The 23,814-nt window shown below is 40.1% G+C and overlaps 1 protein-coding gene across 9 annotated transcripts in view; it reads left to right on the forward strand.

Moving 5' to 3' along the window:
* GOSR1 (golgi SNAP receptor complex member 1) overlaps window positions 1-23,814 on the forward strand; it is a 55,190-nt gene that overhangs the window by 26,576 nt on the left and 4,800 nt on the right. For 8 of the 9 annotated variants that reach the window (XM_033184452.1, XM_033184453.1, XM_033184459.1 and 5 more), the window contains exons 7-8: window positions 13,781-13,810; window positions 22,014-22,096. In XM_033184452.1, coding sequence (XP_033040343.1) covers window positions 13,781-13,810; window positions 22,014-22,096 — 113 coding nt within the window. Of the gene's footprint in view, window positions 1-13,780; window positions 13,811-14,361; window positions 14,432-22,013; window positions 22,097-23,814 lie in introns of those variants that run through there. The other variant, XM_033184460.1, reaches the window with a different exon arrangement.

Consider the following 23,814-nt stretch of genomic DNA (forward strand, 5'->3'; position numbering starts at 1 on the left):
CCAGTTTTCCCAGCACCATTTATTGAATAGGGAGTCCTTTCCCCATTTCTTGTTTTTGTCAGGTTTGTCAAAGATCAGATGGTTATAGATGTGTGATATTATTTCTGAAGGCTCTATTCTGATCCATTGGTGTATATCTCTGTTTTGGTACCAGTACCATGCTGTTTTGGTTACTGTAGCTTTGTAGTATAGTTTGAAGTCAGGTAGTGTGATGCCTCCAGCTTTGTTCATTTGGCTTAGGATTGACTTGGAAATGCGGCCTCTTGTTTGGTTCCATATGAATTTTAAAGCAGTTTTTTCCAATTCTGTGAAGAAAGTCATTGGTAGCTTGATGGGGATGGCATTAAATCTATAAATGACCTTGGGCAGTATGGCCATTTTCACAATATTGATTCTTCCTATCCATGAGCATGGAATGTTCTTCCATTTGTTTGTGTCCTCTTTGATTTCACTGAGCAGTGGTTTGTAGTTCTCCTTGAAGAGGTCCTTCACATCCCTTGTAAGTTGGATTCCTAGGTATTTTATTCTCTTTGAAGCAGTTGTGAAGGGGAGTTCACTCATGATTTGGCTCTCTGTCTGTTGTTGGTGTATAGGAATGCTTGTGAGTTTTGCACATTGATTTTGTATCCTGAGACTTTGCTGAAGTTGCTTATCAGCTTAAGGAGCTTTTGGGCTGAGACGATGGGGTTTTCTAAATATACAATCATGTCATCTGCAAGCAGGGACAATTTGACTTCCTCTTTTCCTAATTGAGTACCCTTTATTTCTTTCTCTTGCCTGATTGCCCTGGCCAGAACTTCCAACACTATGTTGAATAGGAGTGGTGAGAGAGGGCATCCCTGTCTTGTGCCAGTTTTCAAAGGGAATGCTTCCAATTTTTGCCCATTCAGTATGATATTGGCTGTGGGTTTGTCATAAATAGCTCTTATTATTTTGAGATACGTCCCATCAGTACCTAGTTTATTGAGAGCTTTTAGCATGAAGGGCTGTTGAATTTTGTCAGAGGCTTTTTCTGCATCTGTTGAGATAATCATGTGGTTTTTGTCTTTGGTTCTGTTTATATGATGGATTATGTTTATTGGTTTGCGTATGTTGAACCAGCCTTGCATCCCAGGGATGAAGCCAGCTTGATCGTGGTGGATAAGCTTTTTGATGTGCTGCTGGATTCAGTTTGCCAGTATTTTATTGAGGATTTTTGCATCGATGTTCATCGGGGATATTGGTCTAAAATTCTCTTTTTTTTGTTGTGTCTCTGCCAGGCTTTGGTATCAGGATGATGTTGGCCTCATAAAATGAATTAGGGATGATTCCCTCTTTTTCTATTGATTGGAATAGTTTCAGAAGGAATGGTACCAGCTCCTCCTTGTACCTCTGGTAGAATTTGGCTGTGAATCCCTCTGGTCCTGGACTTTATTTGGTTGGTAAGCTATTATTGCCTCAGTTTCAGAACCTGTTATTGTTCTATTCAAGGATTCAGCTTCTTCCTAGGTTAGTCTTGGTAGGGTGTATGTGTCCAGGAATTTATCCATTTCTTCTAGATTTTCTAGTTTATTTGCATAGAGGTGTTTATAGTATTCTCTGATGGTAGTTTCTGTGGGATTGGTGGTGATATCCCTTTTATCATTTTTTATTGCATCTATTTGATTCTTCTCTCTTGTTAGTCTTGCTAGCAGTCTTACCAATTTTGTTGATCTTTTCAGAAAACCAGCTTCTGGATTCATTGATCTTTTTGGAGGGTTTTTTGTGTCTCTATCTCTTTCAGTTCTGCTCAGATCTTAGTTATTTCTTGCCTTCTGCTAGCTTTTGAATGTGTTTGCCCTTGCTTCTCTAATTCTTTTAATTGTGATATTAGGGTGTCAATTTCAGATCTTTCCTGCTTTCTCTTGTGGGTATTTAGTGCTATAAATTTCCCTCTACACACTGCTTTAAATGTGTCCCAGAGATTCTGGTATGTTGTGTCTTTGTTCTCATTGGTTTCAAAGACCATGTTTATTTCTGCCTTTATTTCGTTATGTACCCAGTAGTCATTCAGGAGCAGGTTGTTCAGTTTCCATGTAGTTGAGCGCTTTTGAGTGAGTTTCTTAATCCTGAGTTCTAGTTTGACTGCCCTGTGGTCTGAGAGACAGTTTGTTATAATTTCTGTTTTTTTACATTTGCTGAGGAGTGCTGTACTTCCAACTATGTGGTCAATTTTGGAATAAGTGAGATGTGGTGCTGAGAAGAATGTATATTCTGTTGTTTTGTGGTGGAGAGTTCTGTAGATGTCTATTAGATCCACTTGGTGCAAAGCTGAGTTCCCCATTCCTGGATATCCTTGTTAACTTTCTGTCTCATTGATCTAATGTTGACATTGGGGTGTAAAAGTCACCCATTATTATTGTGTGGGCGTCTAAGTCCCTTTTTAGGTCTCTAAGGACTTGCTTTATGAATCTGGGTGCTCATGTATTGGGTGCATATATATTTAGGACAGTTAGCTCATCTTGTTGAATTGATCCCTTTACCATTATGTAATGGCCTTCTTTGTCTCTTTTGATCTTTGTTGGTTTAAAGTCTGTTGTATCAGAGACTAGGATTGCAACCCCTGTTTTTTTGTTGTTTTCCATTTGCTTGGTAGATCTTCCTCCATCCCTTTATTTTGAGCCTATGTGTGTCTCTGCACATGAGATGGGTCTCCTGAATACAGCACACTGATGGGTCTTGACTCTTTATGCAGTTTGCCAGTCTGTGTCTTTTAATTGGAGCATTTAGCCCATTTACATTTAAGGTTAATGTTGTTATGTGTGAATTTGATCCTGTCATTATGATGTTAGCTGGTTATTTTGCTCATTAGTTGATGCAGTTTCTTCCTAGTATTGATGGTCTTATTTGGCATGTTTTTGCAGTGGCTGGTACCGGTTATTCCTTTCCATGTTTAGTGCTTCCTTTAGGAGCTCTTGTAAGGCAGGCCTGGTGGTGACAAAATCTCTCAGCATTTGTTTGTCTATAAAGTATTTTATTTCTCCATCACTTATGAAGCTTAGTTTGGCTGGATATGAAAGTGTGGGTTGAAAATTCTTGTCTTCAAGGATGTTGAATATTGTCCCCCACTCTCTCTTTTTTTTTTTTTTTTTTTGTTGAGACGGAGTTTCGCTCTGTCGCCCAGGCTGGAGTGCAGTGGCCGGATCTCAGCTCACTGCAAGCTCCGCCTCCCGGGTTTACGCCATTCTCCTGCCTCAGCCTCCCGAGTAGCTGGGACTACAGGCGCCCGCCACCTCGCCCGGCTAGTTTTCTGTATTTTTTAGTAGAGACGGGGTTTCACCAGCCAGGGTGGTCTCGATCTCCTGACCTCGTGATCCGCCCGTCTCGGCCTCCCAAAGTGCTGGGATTACAGGCTTGAGCCACCGCGCCCGGCCTGTCCCCCATTCTCTTCTGGCTTGTAGAGTTTCTGCCGAGAAATCTGCTGTTAGTCTGATGGGCTTCCCTTTGTGGTTAACCTGACCTTTCTCTCTGGCTGCCCTTAACATTTTTTCCTTTGTTTCAACTTTGGAGAATCTGACAATTATGTGTCTTGGAGTTTCTCTTCTCGAGGAGTATCTTTGTGGTGGTCTCTGTATTTCCTGAATTTAAATGTTGGCCTGCCTGCTAGGTTGGGGAAGTTCTCCTGGATGATATCCTGAGGAGTGTTTTCCAACATCACTTTCAGGTACACCAATGAGACGTAGATTTGGTCTTTTCATGTAGTCCCATGTTTCTTGGAGACTGTTCGTTTCTTTTTACTCTTTTTTCTCTAAACTTCTCTTCTCGCTTCATTTCATTCATTTGCTCTTCAATCACTGATAACCCTTTCTTCCATTTGATCAAATCTGCTACTGAAGCTTGTGCATGCGTCACATAGTTCTCGTGCCATGGTTTTCAGCTCCATCAGGTCATTTAAGGACTTCTCTACACTATTTATTCTAGTTAGCCATTCGTCTACTCCTTTTTCAAGGTTTTTAGCTTGTTTGTAATGGGTTTGAACATCTTCCTTTAGCTTAGAGAAGTTTGTTATTACTGATCGTCTGAAGCCTTCTCTCGACTTGTCAAAGTCGTTCCCCGTCTAGCTTTGTTCTGTTGCTGGCGAGGAGCTGTGTTCCTTCGGAGGAGAAGAGGTGCTCTGATTTTCACAAGTTTCAGCTTTCCTGCTCTGGGTTCTCCCCATCTTTGTGATTTTATCTACCTTTGGTCTTTAATGATGGTGACGTACAGATGGGGTTTTGGTATGGATGTCCTTTCTGTTTGTTAGTTTTCCTTCTAACAGTCATGACCCCCAGCTGCAGGTCTGTTGGAGTTTGCTGGAGGTCCACTCCAGACCCCTTTTGCCTGGGTATCACCAGTGGAGCCTCCAGAACAGCAAATATTGCTGCCTAATCGTTCCTTTGGAAGCTTCGTCTCAGAGGGGCACCCGGCCTTATGAGGTACTGGGAGGTGCCTCCCAGTTAGGCTACTTAGGGGTCAGGGACCCACTTGAGGAGGCAGTCTGTCAGTTCTCAGATCTCAAACTCCTTGCTGGGAGAACCACTACTCCATTCAGAACTGTCAGACAGGGACGTTTAAGTCTGCAGAAGTTTCTGCTGCCTTTTGTTCAGCTATGCCCTACCCCTAGAGGTGGAGTCTACAGAGGCAGGCAGGCCTCCTTGAGCTGCGGTGGGCTCCACCCAGTTTGAGCTTCCAGGCCACTTTGTTTACCTACTAAAGCCTCAGCAATGGTTTATGCCCCTCCCCCAGCCTGGCTGCCATCTTGCAGTTTGATCTCAGACTGCTGTGCTAGCAGTGAGCGAGGCTCAGTGGGTGTGGGACCCTCCTGGTGTGCTGTTTGCTGAGGCTGTTGGAAAAGCGCAGTATTAAGATGGGAGTGTCCCGATTTTCCAGGTGCAGTCTGTCACGGCTTCCCTGTGCTAGGAAAGGGAACTCCCCGACCCCTCGCACTTCCTGGGTGAGGCGATGCACTGCCCTGCTCCGTGGGATGCACCCACTTGTCTGGCAAGCCCCAGTGAGATGAACCTGGTACCTCAGTTGGAAATGCAGAAATCACTTGTCTTCTCCGTTGTTCACACTGGGAGCTGCAGACTGGAGCTGTTCCTATTTGGCCATCTTGGCGCCCTCTCCATACAGTTTTAGCTTTAACATTAGGTTTATAATCCACTTTGGCTTCACTTTTTTGTGTGGTGTAAGTTAAGGGTCAGGATTCATTTTTTTTTTAAACACGTGAATATTCCATTGTTTCAGTACCATTTGTTGAAAAGACTCTGCTTTCCTCTGTTTAATCTGTTCAAAGATGTTGACATCTTTGTAGAGAAGTCACTGGACACTTGCTAGTTTATTTCTGAACTTTGTTCTGTCCCATTGACCTATGGATCCATCCTTAAGCCAGTTGCATTCCGATTACCATCCTTTATAATAAGTTTTGAAATGAGGTAGTGTGTAAGTCTTCTAACTTTATTCTGTATCTTCAAAGTTATTTTGAATCCCTGGGTCCTTTGTACTTCCATATAAATTTTAATATCAGATTGTTTAAAAGCCTGCTGAAATTTCAAATAAGATTATATTGAATCTAGAGATCCATTTGGAGAGAATGCCATCTTTTTTTTTTTTTTTTTTTTTGAGACGGAGTCTTGCTCTGCCACCCAGGCTGGAGTGCAGTGGCCGGATCTCAGCTCACTGCAAGCTCCGCCTCCCGGGTTTACGCCATTCTCCTGCCTCAGCCTCCCGAGTAGCTGGGACTACAGGCGCCCGCCTCGTCGCCCGGCTAGTTTTTTTTTTTTTTTTGTATTTTTAAGTAGAGACAGGGTTTCACCGTATTAGCCAGGATGGTCTCGATCTCCTGACCTCGTGATCCGCCCGTCTCGGCCTCCCAAAGTGCTGGGATTACAGGCTTGAGCCACCGCGCCCGGCCGAGAATGCCATCTTAACAACCGTAAATCTTCCAATCCAGGAACAAGGTCTTGTATGAAAATATACAAAGAACTCTGAAAATTCAACAATTTAAAAGTGGAAAAAAGATCTGAACAGCCATCTTAACCAAAGAAGATATACAGACAATAAATTAAGCATATGAAAAGATACTTGATGTAATGAAGTATCATTAGGGTACTGCAAATTAAAACAACAGTGAGATACCACTGCACAACTGTTAAAATGGCTAAAATCCAAAACACTGACAACATTAAAAGGAACACTGAAGGAAGTGGAGTAACAGGAATTCTCACTCATTGCTGGTTTGAATGCAAATGGTATAGCCACATTGGAAGAGAGTTTGGCAGTTTTCTTTTTCTTTCTTTCTTTTTTTTTTTTTTGAGATGGAGTATCGCTCTGTCGCCCAGGCTGGAGTGCGGTGGCGCGATCTTGGTTCACTGCATCCTCCGCCTCCTGGGTTTAAGCAGTTCTCTGCCTCAGCCTCCCAAATAGCTGGGATTACAGGTGTGTGCCCCCACACCCGGCTAATTTTTGTATTTTTAGTAGAGACGGGGTTTCACCATCTTGGCCAGGCTGGTCTTGAACTCCTGACCTTGTGATCCGCCCGCCTCAGCCTCCCAAAATTCTGGGATTACAGGCATGAGCCACTGTGCCCATCCTGGCAGTTTTCTTAAAAAGCTAAATATGGTCTTACCATACATTCTAGCAGTCATATTCCTAGTGATTTTCCTAAATGAATTGAAAACTTACGTCTATACAAAAACCTGTACATGAACGTTTTACAGAAGCTTCATTCATAATCGCCAAAAGTTGTAAGCAATCAAGATGTCTTAAAATAAGTAAGTGAATGGATAAACAAATGGTGGTACATCCATGCAGTGGAATATTATTCAGCCACACGAAGAAATAAGCTATCAAGCCTGGAAAAGACATGGGGGAACTTTAAATACATAAAAGCAGCCTATCTATGAAGGCTACATACTGTATGATTTGAACTATATGACATTCTAGACAAGGCAAAATTATAGAGACTGTAAAAAGATCAGCAATTCTCAGGGGCTGAGGATGGGAAAGGGAGGAAAAATGAATAGGTGAAGCACAGGATACTTAGGGCAGTAAAACTCGTCTGTATGATACTGCAAGGATGGATCCATGACAAAACCCCCACCACCGTGCAATGCAGAGTCAACTCTAAGCATGGCATTTAGCTAGTAATGTATCAGTACTGGGTGATCAGTTGTAACGCATGTGCCACACTCATCGCAGGTGGAGGAGAATGGGTGTATAGTGTGTACTTTCTACTGAATATTTCTATATGTCTAAAACTGTTCTAACAATAATTCTATTCATTTTTTAAAAAGGAAAAAGTGATTTACCAGGATCTCACTGCTGATGACTTAGCTTTTATTTTTTTATTTTCTCCTTGAACTGAGCAGGAATCTGTCAGGTGCTTCACTTTCTGTCTCCCGGTAACTTGCTGTGATTAGGAAAATATTTGTGCTAAACAACCCATGAACAAGGCAAATAAAGATATTCCTTCGTCTACCCAGACTGAAAGGAAATATGCCACCGCATCAGTGTTGATGAAAGAGAGGTTATAACTGGTTTCCACTTTCATCTTTGTTTTCCTGTATTTTCCGAATGTTCTCTGTAAAATAAAAAGCTCTTAGCACTAAAACAGTAGATATGCATTCCACTGCAGCTTCATTGTATTCAGTTAACATAATTGAAGAGATTAAATAAGAAATGTAGAAATAAGTAAGACCTAGATCTTAAGGATCTCTCTGGTTAACTGTAAGTGAAAGACTGTCTCACCTCAATGCTTGATGTAAATGGTCTGATTGGTTAGTGACAACCTCATCAATTATTGCAGCTTGCGAAGGGATCGATTTTTAAATTTTTATTTATTATTCGTTATTATTATGTACTTGCTTATTTGTTTTCTCATTTAGTTGCTTACTTATTTGCTTATTACTTTCCTACCATTTTAAAAGAGGAAGATACTAAGTGATTTCGCCAAGTTCTTACATTTTGTTGGTTTAAATTGCTTTAGTATATACGCATGAAATCGCATGTTTGCTCTTGAAATGTGTGCCTTTTGTAGTGTGTGTGTTGGGGAAAATAAGTTCTTTTTTAAAAAGAGAATTATTTAAATATGCCTTTAGTGATTCCTCAGTATGACAACTGGTAGTGAAATGTAGCTTATTGTTTTCAGCTAGTTTAAATTGGTCTTGAGACAAATGGAAATTTGTTTCTTTTTTTTTTTTTTTTTTTTGAGGCGGAGTCTCGCTCTGTCGCCCGGACTGGAGTGCAGTGGCCGGATCTCAGCTCACTGCAAGCTCCGCCTCCCGGGTTTACGCCATTCTCCTGCCTCAGCCTCCCGAGTAGCTGGGACTACAGGCGCCTGCCACCTCGCCCGGCTAGTTTTTGTGTTTTTTTTTTTAGTAGAGACGGAGTTTCACCGTGTTAGCCAGGATGGTCTCGATCTCCTGACCTCGTGATCCACCCGTCTCGGCCTCCCAAAGTGCTGGGATTACAGGCTTGAGCCACCGTGCCCGGCCAATTTGTTTCTTAATTACAGGCTCTAGATGACTTTATAGAATATCTCTGGGCTATTATCAAGTACTTGCTTAAGAAGGATAATTCTACTTGATTATATATTTTTTACCGCAACGGAAAATAAGTTTAAATTTGATTTTAACCAGATGATGCCATCTGCATGGAGTCACTCTGATGTTGTGTCCACACTGTCCAAGAAAGGTTTTAATGAATGGTGTTTGTTTACTTTATTTGGTCTTAGCCAAATGAATAAAGACCTGGAGACTGGGCAATTTGAGAAGACATTTAGGAATCACTGGCTTTTCTCTGTTGATGCCACCATATGAACTAAGGATGACAGTGGGTAGGGAATGTGTGTGGAATTCCTGTGTGATTCACTGTAACTGGTGTGCTAAATGCATGGTTAAGCTGGTGTCAGCATCGTCTTTCTGTAAGTTAAAGATCCCTTCTGTGAGCAGGACTCCTGTGGACTCATGTATGTTGTATTTTGAAATATGTTTTAGAGGATATTTTAGGACTTAATAAAGGTGACTGATGTGTAAGGGGACTTAAAGGGAAGAAAAACTCCTTCTATAGGGTAGCATATTTGGGATTATAATTTTCGTTTTCTTTTTTTTTTTTTTTTTTTGAGACGGAGTCTCGCTCTGTCGCCTGGGCTGGAGTGCAGTGGCTGGATCTCAGCTCACTGCAAGCTCCGCCTCCCGAGTTTACACCATTCTCCTGCCTCAGCCTCCCGAGTAGTTGGGACTGTAGGCGCCCGCCACCTCGCCCGACTTGTTTTTGTGTATTTTTTAATAGAGATGGGGTTTCACCGTGTTAGCCAGGATGGTCTCGATCTCCTGACCTCGTGATCCACCGTCTCGGCCTCCCAAAGTGCTGGGATTACAGGCTTGAGCCACCGTGCCCGGCCTTTAATTTTCGTTTTCTTTAGGTTGCTTTCAGTTTCCTTTTTTTTTTTTTTTTTTTTTGAGGCGGGGTCTTGCTCGTTCACCCAGCCTGTAGGACAATGGCGTGATCTCGGGTCACTGCAACCTCTGCCTCCCAGCTTCAAGGATTCTCCTGCCTCAGCCTCCTGAGTAGCTGGGATTGTAGGCACCCGCCACCACACCCAGCTAATTTTTGTATTTTTAGTAGAGACGAGGTTTCACAGGCTGGTCTCGAACTCCTGACCTCAGGTGATCCATCTGCCTCAACCTCCCAAAGTGCTGGAATTACAGGCGTGAGCCACTGTGCCCGGCCAGTTGGTTTCATTTTCGAGTGAATCCAGGAAACACTCTTTTCTTTGACTTGCAGTTCCAGTATTGCTATAAAATTACTACAATATGGGGATAGTTGTCAGTCTCAAATATATAAAATGACCAATTTCAGTGACCATTTATCCTTTTAAGAAAACCTATTCTATGAAAATCCAATTTTGTGCAAAAAGTGGGAAATAAGTGGGGGCGCAAGTGTTTGCTTTATGAGACTTTATTTGATTCGTGTAAATAGAAAACGGTTTTATTACATGTAAAATGTGATTTAAATTGGTCAAAATGACATTTTCAGAAAGTATACCTAAAACATATGTACTCATTACGTAATGAGTACTAAAAGCGAGTCTCATGACGTAGAATAAGGATTCTATCTGTGTGCCACAAACAACTTCAAAGAATTTTCTTTATATATAATGACACAGAAAGTTGTTCCTTAGCATCCATTTCAACTCCAGTTCCTCAGGAACATTGAGTACAAATTATAATGAGTTTATTTTCCAACTAAAGTATAGTAGTTAGGCTAGTTTATTAGCTCATTTATTCTGACCTGTATGATTGAGAATAGATACAAGAGAATTACAGAAAGCAGATAGTGGAAATGATGAAGTGTACCTGGCTGACTTTCTGACAATTTGCGTGAAATGCTTGACTTTGTAATTTTATGTTTCTTTCTAGGCTGATACATTGAGTTTATTTAGTTAGAAATAGACTGGTTATCTGTTTTTTTAAATGCTGCTTCACAGTTATATACTACTTAAGGTATGTCGCTTTGTAGTCAATCTAAATTGGAATTGGGTTTTTGTTATTGTCATTTGGTACACTGGTCACTTTATGAATATTTAACTTTTTGTTTTGAGTTAATTATAGATTTGCATGCATGCAGTTTTAAGAAATAATACAGAGAGGCTGGATGTGGTGGCTTATGCCTGTGATTCCAGTTACTTGGGAGGCTGAGGCAGGAGGATCGCTTGAAGCTCAGGAGTTCAAAGTTGCAGTGAGCTGTGATGGTGCCACTGCACTCTAGCCTGGGTGACAGTGAGGCCCCATCTCTATAAGGAAAAACAGTAATAATACAAAGAAATGTCATGTACGGGCCTACCAGATTTTATTGTGCTTTGCTTTATTGCACTTTGCAGATATTATTTTTTACAAACTGAAGGTTGGTGGCAACCCTGTGTCAAGCAAGTCTTGCCGTTTTTCTAACAGCATATGCTCACTTCATGTCTCTGTGTTACATTTTGGTAACAGTATTTTAGATGTTTTCATTATTATCATATCTGTTATGGTGATCAGTGATCCTTGATGTTACTCTTGTAATTATTTACAACCTCACTGATAGAAGAAGGTGAGCTTAATAAATGTTGTGTATGTGTTGAGTTTTTTTGTTTTGTTTTGCGACAGGGTCTTTCTCTGTTGTGACCTTGTGACCAGTTCACCAGATGCCTTTTGGCATGTGTCTTGTCAGTCTTCATTGTAAGATCTTGGCAGGTTAGAGCCGTATCTTTGTAGCCACTTTCTGACCCAATACCCTTCAGGGGTGCTTCTATACGTGTTTGTTAGAAGAGTAAGTGCATACTTAGTAATCATAGATTTCATCAGAATAGTGAGTTTATCTGGAAATTTATATCAATTTTATGCTTAGATTTACCATCTGTAGTTATTGAGAAACTAATAGCAAAAACTACTTGACACTTACTATATGCGAGGTATTGATCCAGTCACTATCTATACAAACCCCTTTATTTGAACAAGTAGGTTTTATGATCCTTGCCAGTTTACAGATGAGAAAACTGGGGCACGGAGAAACTTGCCTTGTGTCGAATAACTAGTAAGTGGTAGATTCAGCATTTAAATAGCCACATAATCTGTCTTTCACTACCATCTTTGTAATTTTTGAAATTTTAAATAACAGGATTTATATATGCTATTTATGACTCCCCCCTCCCCCCCCCCAAGGTAGTCTAGCTTGTCGCCCAGTCTGGAGTGCAGTGGCGCAATCTCGGCTCACTGCAACCTCCGCCTCCCAGGTTCAAGCGATTCTCCTGCCTCAGCCTCCCAAGTAGCTGGGATTAAAAGCACCCGCCACCACCCCCAGTTAATTTTTGTATTTTCAGTAGAGACGGGGTTTCACTGTGTTGGCCAGGCTGGTCAAGAACTGCTGACCTCATGGTCCACCTGCCTCGGCCTCCCAAAGCTCTGAGATTACAGACGTGCGCCACTGCGCCTGGCTGGTATTTATGACTTTTTAAAGCTCGTTTGTGCCGGGCGCGGTGGCTCAAGCCTGTAATCCCAGCACTTTGGGAGGCCGAGACGGGCGGATCACGAGGTCAGGAGATCGAGGCCATCCTGGCTAACACGGTGAAACCCCGTCTCTACTAAAAAATACAAAAAACTAGCCGGGCGAGGTGGCCGGCACCTGTGGTCCCAGCTACTCATTAGGCTGAGGCAGGAGAATGGCGTGAACCCGGGAAGCGGAGCTTGCAGTGAGCCGAGATCCGGCCACCGCACTCCAGCCTGGGCGACAGAGCGAGACTCCATCTCAAAAAAAAAAAAAAAAAAAAAAGCTCGTTTGTTCCCTAATATATGCAATAATTTAGATTACCTAGTCCACTACTTTATAATGAAACCTTGACTTGCTGCTTTGTATCATGAACTTAGAAATTCTTTTGGAAATGAGTAGTTGGAAAAATACATGCAAATATTTATTTGAGTGCCTACTGTGTACCTTACTCTATGCCGAGTGGATACAGATGTCTGGAAGTTTGTTTTCCTACTTCTGCTGTAAAGCGAGCCCTTCACCAAACTTTACCTATTCATTTATCCCTAAAATGGCTTTGTTTGTTTCTTTCTTTCCAATGTGTGCTGCATAAAGGGAAACAATTTACAGATGAAAGGTGTATTTGGTATCTTTATTAATATTCTTGAATTCTAAAGTCTGAAATTTGTTTTAGTTTCAAAAATAAAAAAAACCTGTTTCCCAAAAAAGAAATAAACATTAAGGTGTAAATATTTACTATTTACAGACGTCAGAATTATATTTGCCTATCCTGTCTCAACAAGTTGGTTCTAATTCTTAAGTTCTGAATAGATGATAGTGACAACTTTGAGCTATTTAAAGAGAAAGTTCATTTCTTTATGCTGTCATTAAAACTGTTCCAACTTTAATTATCAGGTATCTCTGTGGAAAAAATTGATTTAAGCTAGCAAAAGTAAGATAGAAATTATTTGTTTGGAGTTTTTTTGAGACAGAGTCTCATTCTATGGCCCAGGCTGGAGTGCGGTGGCACGATGGTCTCGGCTCACTGTAACCTATGCCTCCCAGGTTCAAGCAGTTCTTGTGCCTCAGTCTACTGAATAGCTGAGACTACAGGCACACATTAGCATACCCAGCTAATTGTTGTATTTTTGATAGAGACAGGGTTTCACCATGTTGGCCAGGCTGGTCTCGAACTCCTGGCCTCAAGTGATCCACCTGCACTGGCCTCCCAAAGTGCTGGGATTACTGGCATGAGCCACCATGCCTGCTCATAAGATGGAAATTATATATATAGTATGCGAATGAAATTAAATTTATTTCAAAGTCCAGGCCAGCCACGGTGGCTCACATCTGTAATCTCAGCCCTTTAGAAGGCCGAGTTGGGCAAATTACCTGAGGTCAGGAGTTCGAGACCAGCCTGGCCAATGTGGTGAAACCCCCATCTCTACTAAAAATAAAAAAATTAGCCAGGCATGGTGGCAGGTGCCTGTAATCCCAGCTACTTGGGAGGCTGAGGCAGGAGAATTACTTGAACCCAGGAGGCGGAGGTTGCAGTGAGTTGAGATTACACCACTGCATTCCAGCCCAGGCAACAGAACGAGACTCTGTCTTTAAAAAAAAAAAAATTAGAGTCCAGAATTTTCCCCAGATGCTTTCAAAAAGCTAGACATTCTGTATACATAAATGACTAAAAAGTTTATCTATAGATGTAGAAAAATTAATACAGGTTTTAAGTGTTCATTTAGTAAATTCAGAATTTGAATTTTCTTTTTATTTGCAGCTCAGATCGTCTGATAGAAGAGACAATAAGGTAGGAATAAGTTTTTGTTTTGCTTTGTTCATTTTGTTTGTTTGCACATAAATTTAATGAACAGTGTTATAGCTGTTTTAGAATTAAAGAAAAAACATTTTAATGAACAGATCAGAGTTAAAGTTCATTTATCCTCCTTAAAGATGAAATTTTTACTATGTCCTTCCCTTATAAGAGATGTTTGACACCCAAGTATATTTCCATAATTACTTTAAGTTGTTTTACTTAGGTTAATTTTTCCAATTAGTTTATATTTAATATTTTCAATCTCAATCTTTTTATTATCACTTTTTAAAGGAAAGCGATTTTAAGCGTAATTTGATAAATAATTTTATGCCATTCATATAGACTTTTCTGTTATAGCACCTGCAAAAAATCTGCAGTAATAGTTCATAGTATCTGTAATAACATTGAACTAGTTTCTTGCTTAAGTTAAGGGACATTTATTTGTTGTTTTGAACTACTTAGCTTTCTAGGTTTGATGAATTTTAAAACATCTATTTTATGACAGTAAAAAAGAACATTAACTAGATATAGTCTCTGTGCTCTAGAATTCACCAATGTGTAAAGCATTGGTTTTCAGAAAAGGTAAATCAAAGTACATGACAATAACAAATGTGTGTGTGTGTGTATGTATGTATGTATGTGTGTATACATATATGTGTGTGTGTGTGTATATATATATATATTTTTTTTTTTTTTTTTTTTTTTAAGATAGAGTTTCACTCTTGTTGCCCAGGCTGGAATGCAGTGGTGCCATCTCGGCTCATTGCATCCTTCGCCTCCCAGGTTCAAGTGATTCTCCTGCCTCAGACTCCTGAGTAGCTGGGATTTCAGGTGTGTGCCACCACGCCCGGCTAATTTTTTGTAGTTTTAGTAGTGACAGGGTTTCATCATGTTGGCCAGTCTGGTCTCGAACTCCTGACCTCAGGTGATCTGCCCGCCTTGGCCTCGTAAAGTGCAGGGATTACAGGTGTGAGCCACCGCACCCAGCCACAATTGTATTCTTACCACGGATATTGGGCCTGTGCTAAAAGTACTTTGCCTGCATTATTTTATTTAATTTTCTCAATAACCCGTTAGATAGACACAAATCATTAGGAACTATTTCCAAAACAAAAAAGAAATTAAGTAATTAGCCTTTGGTCACATGACTAGTAAATAGTATTAAGGATTCAGATCCTTCAGTCTTAGTCTAGCTCTAGAAACAGAGCTCTATCTAAACCACTGCTATATTTACCACATTGTAGAAAGAATACAAGGTTTCAGGTCTGATTTGGCTTGGAACCTGCCTGTGCTGTTTATTAGATCTTAGATCTCTGTTCTTTAGATAATTTACTTTAACTTCTTGGAACTTTCATTTTCTTATCTGTTTAAAAATACAGTATTGATGATAATACTTACCTGTAAGACCGTTAAGGATAATGTGAAGAAAATGCCTGATCTAATACTAGGTAATTTGTAAATGGTAACTATATTATTAATACTACTCCTTTCTTTTTTAGCTTTTTATTTTGATATCATTTCAGATTTCAGAAAAATTTCAGTAGTGAAAAGAAGTCCTGTATACCCTTTACCCAACTTCTACAAAGTTTAACATGCATTGATCCTCTTTACTCCTCAGTATTTCAGTGTTCATTTCCTAAATATCTGTTTCTTTTGTATGGCTTCATGGATTCTTTATTCAATGGATTAGAATATTTTCCATCATTAATAATCTTAATACATTGTAATCTTTTATAACAATAAGCCATTATTGTGTCTTGAATTTTTGTTTAAATTGTATATGCTGAGCCTTCCACCTGAAGAAAGTTTTCACAGAATTGCCTAATGTTGACTGAAGTATCTTCCTTGTAACTGTTTCCTTTTCATCAGCACATGAGATCTGATCACATTTTGCCAGGAATTATTTACTTAAAGTTTCCCAGTAATCCTTGTTCTTTTTTTCTTTATTTCCCTTTCTGCCTTCCTGCCTAGGGCCAGGCTGCCTTAATTAAGCTTCCACTTCAGCACTGGCCTATTTAAGGGCTGATAATATGAGTATAAAAACTTGGGGTACCTCATAGGACAAAAAAGAAAAGGAACAATTGAGAACCATTGAATTGTTACCATTATTTTGCTAGTTAAAAAACATGTTATTAGAAGGTCTTTTATTTCAGTATTTTCCCTTGCTTCAAAATGTGATAGGCATTACAAGAAAAGTTTCACTGAGTATAAAGCTAGTTACGATTTCTTATGAAGAATGTAAAATTTGTGTCAAGTAATATTTTTGAATATTCCATATGGAAAAATTTACCTTTTCCTTTTAGAGATACATTTTAAAACTATGTGAGCAACTGAATATAGACTTTGACATCAACTTATTGAAAAGAGCTAGCATTTTTAATATTTATACATTTATTTCTAACCTTTAAATGTATGACTTGTATTATCTGTTGTTGAAAAAAACATGACTGAGTTCAGTTCACAGAACAGGTAAGAGGTAAGAAAGTTGAAGTTCCCATAAGCATATCAATGATTTATCATTTTAAAAGCATTATATATTATTTAGAGCTTATATTTTGCTTCTAAGTATTTGACCCTTGAAATAACAGCCTAGATTTCGTTCTGCTTGACTGTAAGTCATGAAATGAGATGGGAAAGTATGTCTAGATATACTTGGTGGTACTGGAAATCATGCTTCTTCAACAAGTTAACATAATGTATGGTGATGATATCTATTCCCAAAGGAATACAAAGTCCTTTGCAGAAATTATTTTTTAACCTCTGTCCACTTGTGAGTCAAAGTATACAGGAAGTGGTGATAGTTCCAGTTTAAAAAACAGAAGCAGGCCCAGCATGGTGGCCCATGCCTATAATCCTAACACTTTGGGAGGCTGAGGTGGGAGGACTGCTTGAGGCCAGAAACTCAATCAGCTGGAGCAACATAGTGAGACCCCATCTGTACAAAGTTGTTTTTAAAAAGCCAGACATGGTGGTGCACATCTGTCAGCCAGCCACTTGGGAGGCTGAGGCAGGAGGAGCACTTGCATGCATGAGGTCAAGGCTGCCGTGATGGTGCTACTGCAGCCCTGCCTTCATGGCACAGTGAGACCCTGTCTCAAAAAAATAATAATATATAATAACAAACAGAGGCATATATCATTCAAAGATTGATATATGGGCCAGCGTAGGTTTGAAAGCTGTTACTTTATATAAGACTATAGTATCTACTTGTAATACCTTATAAATTTTTTTACAAAACAGCCACATTTTCAGTGTATCATATTTTGTCATAATCTCTCAAACTGAAAAATTATGAATAAGAACTAAATGATACAAAGGAAGTTGTTTGTTAAGCTCTTTTGTGTTCCTTTCATTTGGGGATCAAAAATTCAGTGTATTATGCGGCTGACATTGCTCCCTCCTTCTGCTCTAGTCTTGACTGGTGATTCTCTACACCTCCAACGTGTTTCTATGGTCCTAGATGTCCTTCCTCCATTATCCTAAAATAATCTCCTCTATTGGATTACCTACTTTTTGGGATTAGTGCCTCCACTTTCTTACTTTATTCCCTTATTGTGCTGAATGAACCATGTCCTTAGGAACTTCCTGAGAAAGAACAGGAGGTAAATTGTTTTGGACTGCCCACATCCAAAATGTCTTTATTGTGCTCATATTCTTGATTCATTATTTAACTTAACCAAGATAGAATTCTGAGTTGGAAATAATTTTGAAATTTGTAAAGGCATTGTTTCCAGAATTGCTTCTAAAGTCCAGGCTGGACACAGTGGCATGCATCTTTTCCAGTCCAATGCTCTGGGCATTGAGTGAACTCTTACAATCTGGAAACTCATCTTCAGTTCTTGGAAATTGTCTTACATTATTTATCATTTTCTTCACTCTTCTTTCTCTGTTGTTTCATTCAAAAAAATATTTAAAAGGTTAAGGGTTGAGCCTTCTCAACTGATCCTTTCTTACCTTTTCTCTGTTTTCTATTGATCTTTTTGCTTAACATTCTGGGAGATTTACTGAATTTCTCCTTCCAATTCTTCTATTACATTTTTATATCAGCTCTTCATTTAATTTACATGAGCTCTTTCCTGAGAGACAGATACACACATTTATGTGTATGCTTTGTGGATGTAATAATCTTCTATCTCTCTGAAAACTATATTAAATGTAATTTTATTTTAGAGTTTCTTGAGCTTCCTTTATTGCCCCTGTTTGCTTAGCCTCACTTTTCTGTTTGCTGGGTGGTTTATTTGAACTCTGTCTTTTATGTTATCTTCTCACACATATGGTGAGTGTTGGCTGTTCCTTCATATTTAAGGGTGTGACTCCAAAAGAGGATGAGCTTCCAATCACTCATTGCTATTACCCAGACTGGAGTGCAGTGGCATGATCATGGCTCACTGCAGCCTTGACCTCCTGGGCTCAAGCAATCCTCCCACCTTAGCATTCTGAATAGCCAGGACTACTGGCACACACCGCCATGCCCAGCTAATTTTTTTTTTTTTTTTTTTTTTTGGTATTTTTCTGTAGATATGGTGTTTCTCCATGTTGTGAAAAGAATGTGTGTTGGGAAGCTCATCCTGTGAGCATAGGATGGTGACACTTGAGTGTTAGGCCTCACCGTGCATGATTAGGCGGACCTGGCTGTTTCACTGGGGACCTCAAATTGCTAGACCTCTATGTCTCTTCTCCTGGGCTAGGTCTTCTACTGGACTGGGGACAGCCACCTAGCTGCATGGGTTAGGGAAGGCAATTGTGGGGTATGGCAGCTCCTTGTGCAAATTTCTACAAATCTCCTTTTTTTTTTTCATGAGATGGTGGCTTGCTCTGTGGACCAGGCTGGAGTGTAGTGGCGCGATCTCAGCTCACTGCAAGCTCCACCTCCCGGGTTCACGCCATTCTCCTGCTTCAGCCTCCCAAGTAGCTGGGACTACAGGCGCCCACCACTGCACCTGGCTAATTTTTTGTATTTTTCAGTAGAGACGGGGTTTCACTCTGTTAGCCAGGATGGTCTCAATCTGCTGACCTTGTGATCCGCCCGTCTCGGCCTCCCAAGGTGCTGGGATTACAGGCGTGAGCCACCGTGCCGGGCCCAAATCTCCATTTTTAACCCTACTCCACAGTTCTTCCCTCAGAGAGACTGATCCCTTCAATTCTTGAGCTTTTCCAAGATCTATGGAAAACTTTTTAAAATCATTGCTTGACTCGTAATTTTATTGAGGTGAATCACAGTGGTGGATTTGGAGCTGCTAATGTGTTTTTTTGTTTGTTTGTTTTGGTTTTACCCAACTACATTTCTTTATTCTGAAATGTCATTTAAAAAGACCAGACCATAATATTTCCACATGAACAGATATTTTTCTAGAATAGGCCTAAAAGTATTGGGAAGATGGGATTGTCAGCATTAGAACACATGGGAAATCAGGACCCTGGAAGAACTGTAATATTCTCTAGGACTTTTCATTTTCTAAATTTGCAGAGATACTGCCTGTGATTTCAGTTGAAAGTGATCCAAATCCTAGTATGTCCATATTAATTGTGTGTGTGTGTGTGTGTGTGTGTGTGTGTGTGTAGCTTCACGTGCTATTAACATTTCTTAATCTCTCAGGTAGGATTTTTCTAATGTTCTTTTCATTTTTATTAGACATTTATACATTATCAAAGTACATTTGTATATTATCAAAATATTCTTATTGTAACAACTTAAATAATACTAAAATGGATAAAGGAAAAGTCAGTCTCCTGATAGTACCCTTCCATTCTTAACCTCTGAAGTAACTTGTGTTAAGTGACAGTTATGTATCTTACACAACATACCATTTGAATGTTCCTTCCAATTTTGGGGGATTTTTTTGGGGGGGGTCTTTTTGCCGCTGTTGTTCGTTTTTTACTGTTCCAAAAGTGCTTCAATAAATATTCTTTTACAGATTGAATGTCGCTTATCCAAAATACTTGGGATCAGAAGTCTTGGGGATTTCTGATTTTCAGATTAGGGATGCTCAACCTGTATATATCTCCTTACCCAATTTTGTTTCTCTTTTGCCATCTCAAATCTTGCAATTCAAGTTTTGATTCATGTGTCATTTGTTTAGAATACTCCCTTTAGGATTTCCCTTCAATAAGATGCATGGTGGTTTACTCTGTGAGACCTCACCTGGCCAAAAATGTGTTCATTCAGCTCCCAGATAGGTCCAGCTATGAGAGCCTCTTAAGCAGTGGCATACCAGGTAGTGATGCATCCATCACTGGGCAAAGCCCAGCAGCTCTTCCCCTTAGGGGCTGGGCATCACACCAGCTACAAGACTATCGGCTCTCTGCTTGTCGTCTTTGTGGCTGCATGTAGCAGTCCTTTCCCAGCTGCAGAGCCTGGGAACAGTTTCATTGCAACCCCTGTATATGCAGATCCATTGTCTTCCACTGTCTGGGTTCCTCAGGAAGTAATGAAGCCCTAGGTCTTTGCCTCAAGCTTGAAGAAAAATCTAAGCTTCCCTGCTGTCAGTTCCCTGGTTCTCTCTTCACTTGAGAGAGTATAGCTTTCCACCTGGCTTTCTTCCCTGGAGATCTCAAGGGAACTTGGGGCCTCAGATGGACCCTCCCCAGTGTGTCTGCTTTTGTTCTTGTGCTACTCCATGGAGGAAGTGGGCCAAAGGTCAAGTCAGGAATTTATACTCTCACCATCATCTTCCCCAAATCTCAATCTCTTGATTTTTTTAAAAAAATAGATATTTTCAAAATTGCTCAATAGCATTTCATTTTCTGTTGCTATTTATAATGTCAACATGCCAAGCACTCTCTGTGTGTTACATATCAAAGTGGATACTGACCCTGCCCTCTATGACTCTAATGTCCAGAGAGATAAGACTATGGGAAATGAATAATCCTGGAAGTGATAGCAAAATGATACTAACTTAGGGCCAGGCTTGGTGGCTTACACCTATAACTCTAGCACTTGGTTAGGCGGAGGTAGGAGGATAGCTTGAGCCCAGGAGTTTGAGACCAGCATGGGCAACATAGGGAGACCCCATCTCTACAGATAATTTAAAAATTAAAAAAAAAAAAAATTAGCCAGTCATGATGGCACATGCTTGTAGTCCCAGCTACTCAGGAGGCTGAGGTGGGAGGATTGCTTGAGCCCAGAAAGTCAAAGCTGCAGTAGCCACAATCACACCACTGGGCTCCAGTCTAGGTGACAGAGCGGGACCCTGTCTCCCCCCCCGCCACCCCCAAAAAGGATATTAACTCAAGTATCTTTTAAACAGGACATCAAGGTAGTCACATGGAAGAGATTGTGTTCTACAAAAAGTGACCTTTTCTTTTCTCTTAATCTTTTCTTTTTTTTTGAGACAGGGTCTTGCCCTGTTATTCAGGCTAGAGTGCAGTGGCTCCATCACAGCTTGCTCTAGCCTCCCCCTCCTGGGCTCAATTGATCCTCTCACGTCAGCCTCCTGAGTAGCTGGGACTACAGGCACACACCACCATGTCTAGCTAATTTTTATATTTTGGTAGAGATGGGATTTCACCACATTGCCCAGGAAGGTCTCGAACTTTTGGGCTCAAGTGATCCTCCCACCTCGGTCTCCCAAAGTGCTAGGATTACAGACATGAGCCACCACACCCAGCTGTTTTAGCCACATGTAATGAATCTGTGACCTTTGTCAGCCATCTTGGAAACTCAGCATAATGTTACTTGCATGCCTAGTTGGTTCTCAAGTAGAATTTTGGAACATAATCTCTTCATAAATTAAGGGCTGGTTGTATATGCATAGTTTATGATATTTTATATTTCTTTTCTATTTTTATAATTATAATTCCCTTTCAACAGTTTTTCCTGATGAAAGATATTTTAGTAGCTGGTCTCTTTTTAAACTCTTTTTAAACTTTTTAAAGTTTAAAGTTTTTAAACTTTAAATTTTAAGAAGCATTTGTAATATGTGATTTGTCTGTTTATGTCTTATTTTGTTTGTTATTTTGAAGCAAACATAGGAAGTGGCTTACTGCCTTGTATAAAAAGATATCAGAAGAGTGGAGTCATTTGGAAAAAGCACAGTGGGAAAGTGGCTTGGGAAGTGATTTTTTTCCCCTTATTTTCTGGCACAGTGCTTTCTAAGATGATGTTGTTCACTGTAGTTTTCTTTCACTTTTAAGGGCATGATGGTTCCAGGCAGGATAATCTTAAATGGTCATTTGTCATCTCTTTTTCCCCTTGCAGCATTGCTATGGCAACAAAAGAAAATATGACTTCACAGAGAGGAATGTTGAAGTCAATTCACAGCAAAATGAACACTTTGGCCAGTATCCTTTTTGAATGTTCGCAGTTTCTGTGTTTTGAGGGTAGAGGGGACAAGTGTCTGTGTGTGCTTTTTATGGGGGCAGGTCGCCATCACTCAGTAGCAGTAGAGCCCATCAGTAATGGCATGATATGAATATACTGTGCATTCCTACTTTGTGAAAGTTTATGCTCTTTAGTACTGTTCCTAAAAGACTGCACCTCAGAAGTTTCTTACTACTAGATGTAGAAGAAAAAAATAAATGTGAATTTAAAAATTATTCACCAAATTCTTTCACATTTTAGAAATCTTTTAAATTCATGTTAGAACTCCACACTATACATTATTCTTACCTAAATATGATAAATTATATGCCTTTTCTTTGTTATTTTTCCCATTTAGAGATAAGTCAGTGGCAGATGCTTGGAACGGGAAAGGAAGGAGACAGCCACCCTTGCAGATGAGCTGTAGCTATTGATAGAGTTTGTACAGGCTGAGTTCTGGGATACATTCTCCACTTGTTTGTTGTAACTTCTACTTTAAAATGTTTCAGTTTTCCATTTTAAATTAGGATTATTACTACTTCCTAGAAACCCACTAGGGAACCAGAAAAGCCTGGCACTCTGAGTCATTTGATTCAGCGAACCTCTGAAAAGACAAGCCTTCTAGGCAAAAACCTTTCCTTCCAACTGCCAGAGGGGAAGGTACCTAGAATTTTCAAAAGCTGAGTATCTTGTAGTCCTAGATAATTTAAGGTCACTTTTGGTTTGATATGTCTTTGCCTAAGGAAAAGACTATCCTGATGTGTGCCATTATTCTCCAGTCTGCTGTGAATTTTGTTCTTCCCTTGTCACCCTAAGTATAAAACCACATGTCCAAAATCACATTTTAGATAGGGCTATAAAATTTACAGAGTGCTGTTATAGACATTATCTCATTCTACTAAACTATGAACTCGATTGCCAGCCAGAGCAAAAGCTAATTAGTGAATATAAGAGTTTGTATTTAGTGAAACTTTTGAAACTTTGGAATAGAAGTGTGAGTCAGATAGCTGGTGATTTAAAACACTAAAGCCTTTCTAAATTGTTCATTAGAATTTACCACCACTCTTCTTTGTGACCTCTTCTCTGCTACTCTGTACTCATCTCTCCCATAAGTTCTTTCTCTCTCTCTTTTTTTTTTTTTTTTTGAGACAGTCTCACCCTGTTACCCATCCAGGCTGAGTACAGTGGCACGATCTCAGCTCACTGCGACCTCCAACCTCCCAGGTTCATGCAGTCCTCCTGCCTCGGCCTTCCGAGTAGCTGGGACTACAGACGTGTGCCACCACGCCTGGCTAACTTTTGTATATTTTGTAGAGACGGGGTTTCACTATGTTGCCCAGGCGAGTCTCAAACTCCTAGGCTCAAGCAGTCGTTCAGCCTCGGCCTCCCAAAGTGCTGGGATTATAGGTGTGAGCCACCTTGCCCAGCCCAACACTAAGTTCTCTTAAGACAAAGTAGTATACTGGAACCTAGCATAGCACCTCATACAAATTAGTCACACAGGAATTTCACAGTTATTCCAAAATAATGTGTGTTCAAAAAAAGAAAAAAAAAAAACAAAATGGGTGTGGGTTAGTCAGGGCTAAAGTTTAGTTCACTTTCCTCCTGTATCTGCCTTCTGCTGCGAAGTAACTTTGAAAATGTTAATAATTCACCAGTGTCTGATTATATAGACCCTAGGGTTAGTTCCCACGAATTC

This window comes from Trachypithecus francoisi, unplaced genomic scaffold (genome assembly GCF_009764315.1).
Source record: "Trachypithecus francoisi isolate TF-2019V2 unplaced genomic scaffold, Tfra_2.0 Lachesis_group20, whole genome shotgun sequence".
In the NCBI taxonomy this organism is placed as follows: domain Eukaryota; kingdom Metazoa; phylum Chordata; class Mammalia; order Primates; family Cercopithecidae; genus Trachypithecus; species Trachypithecus francoisi.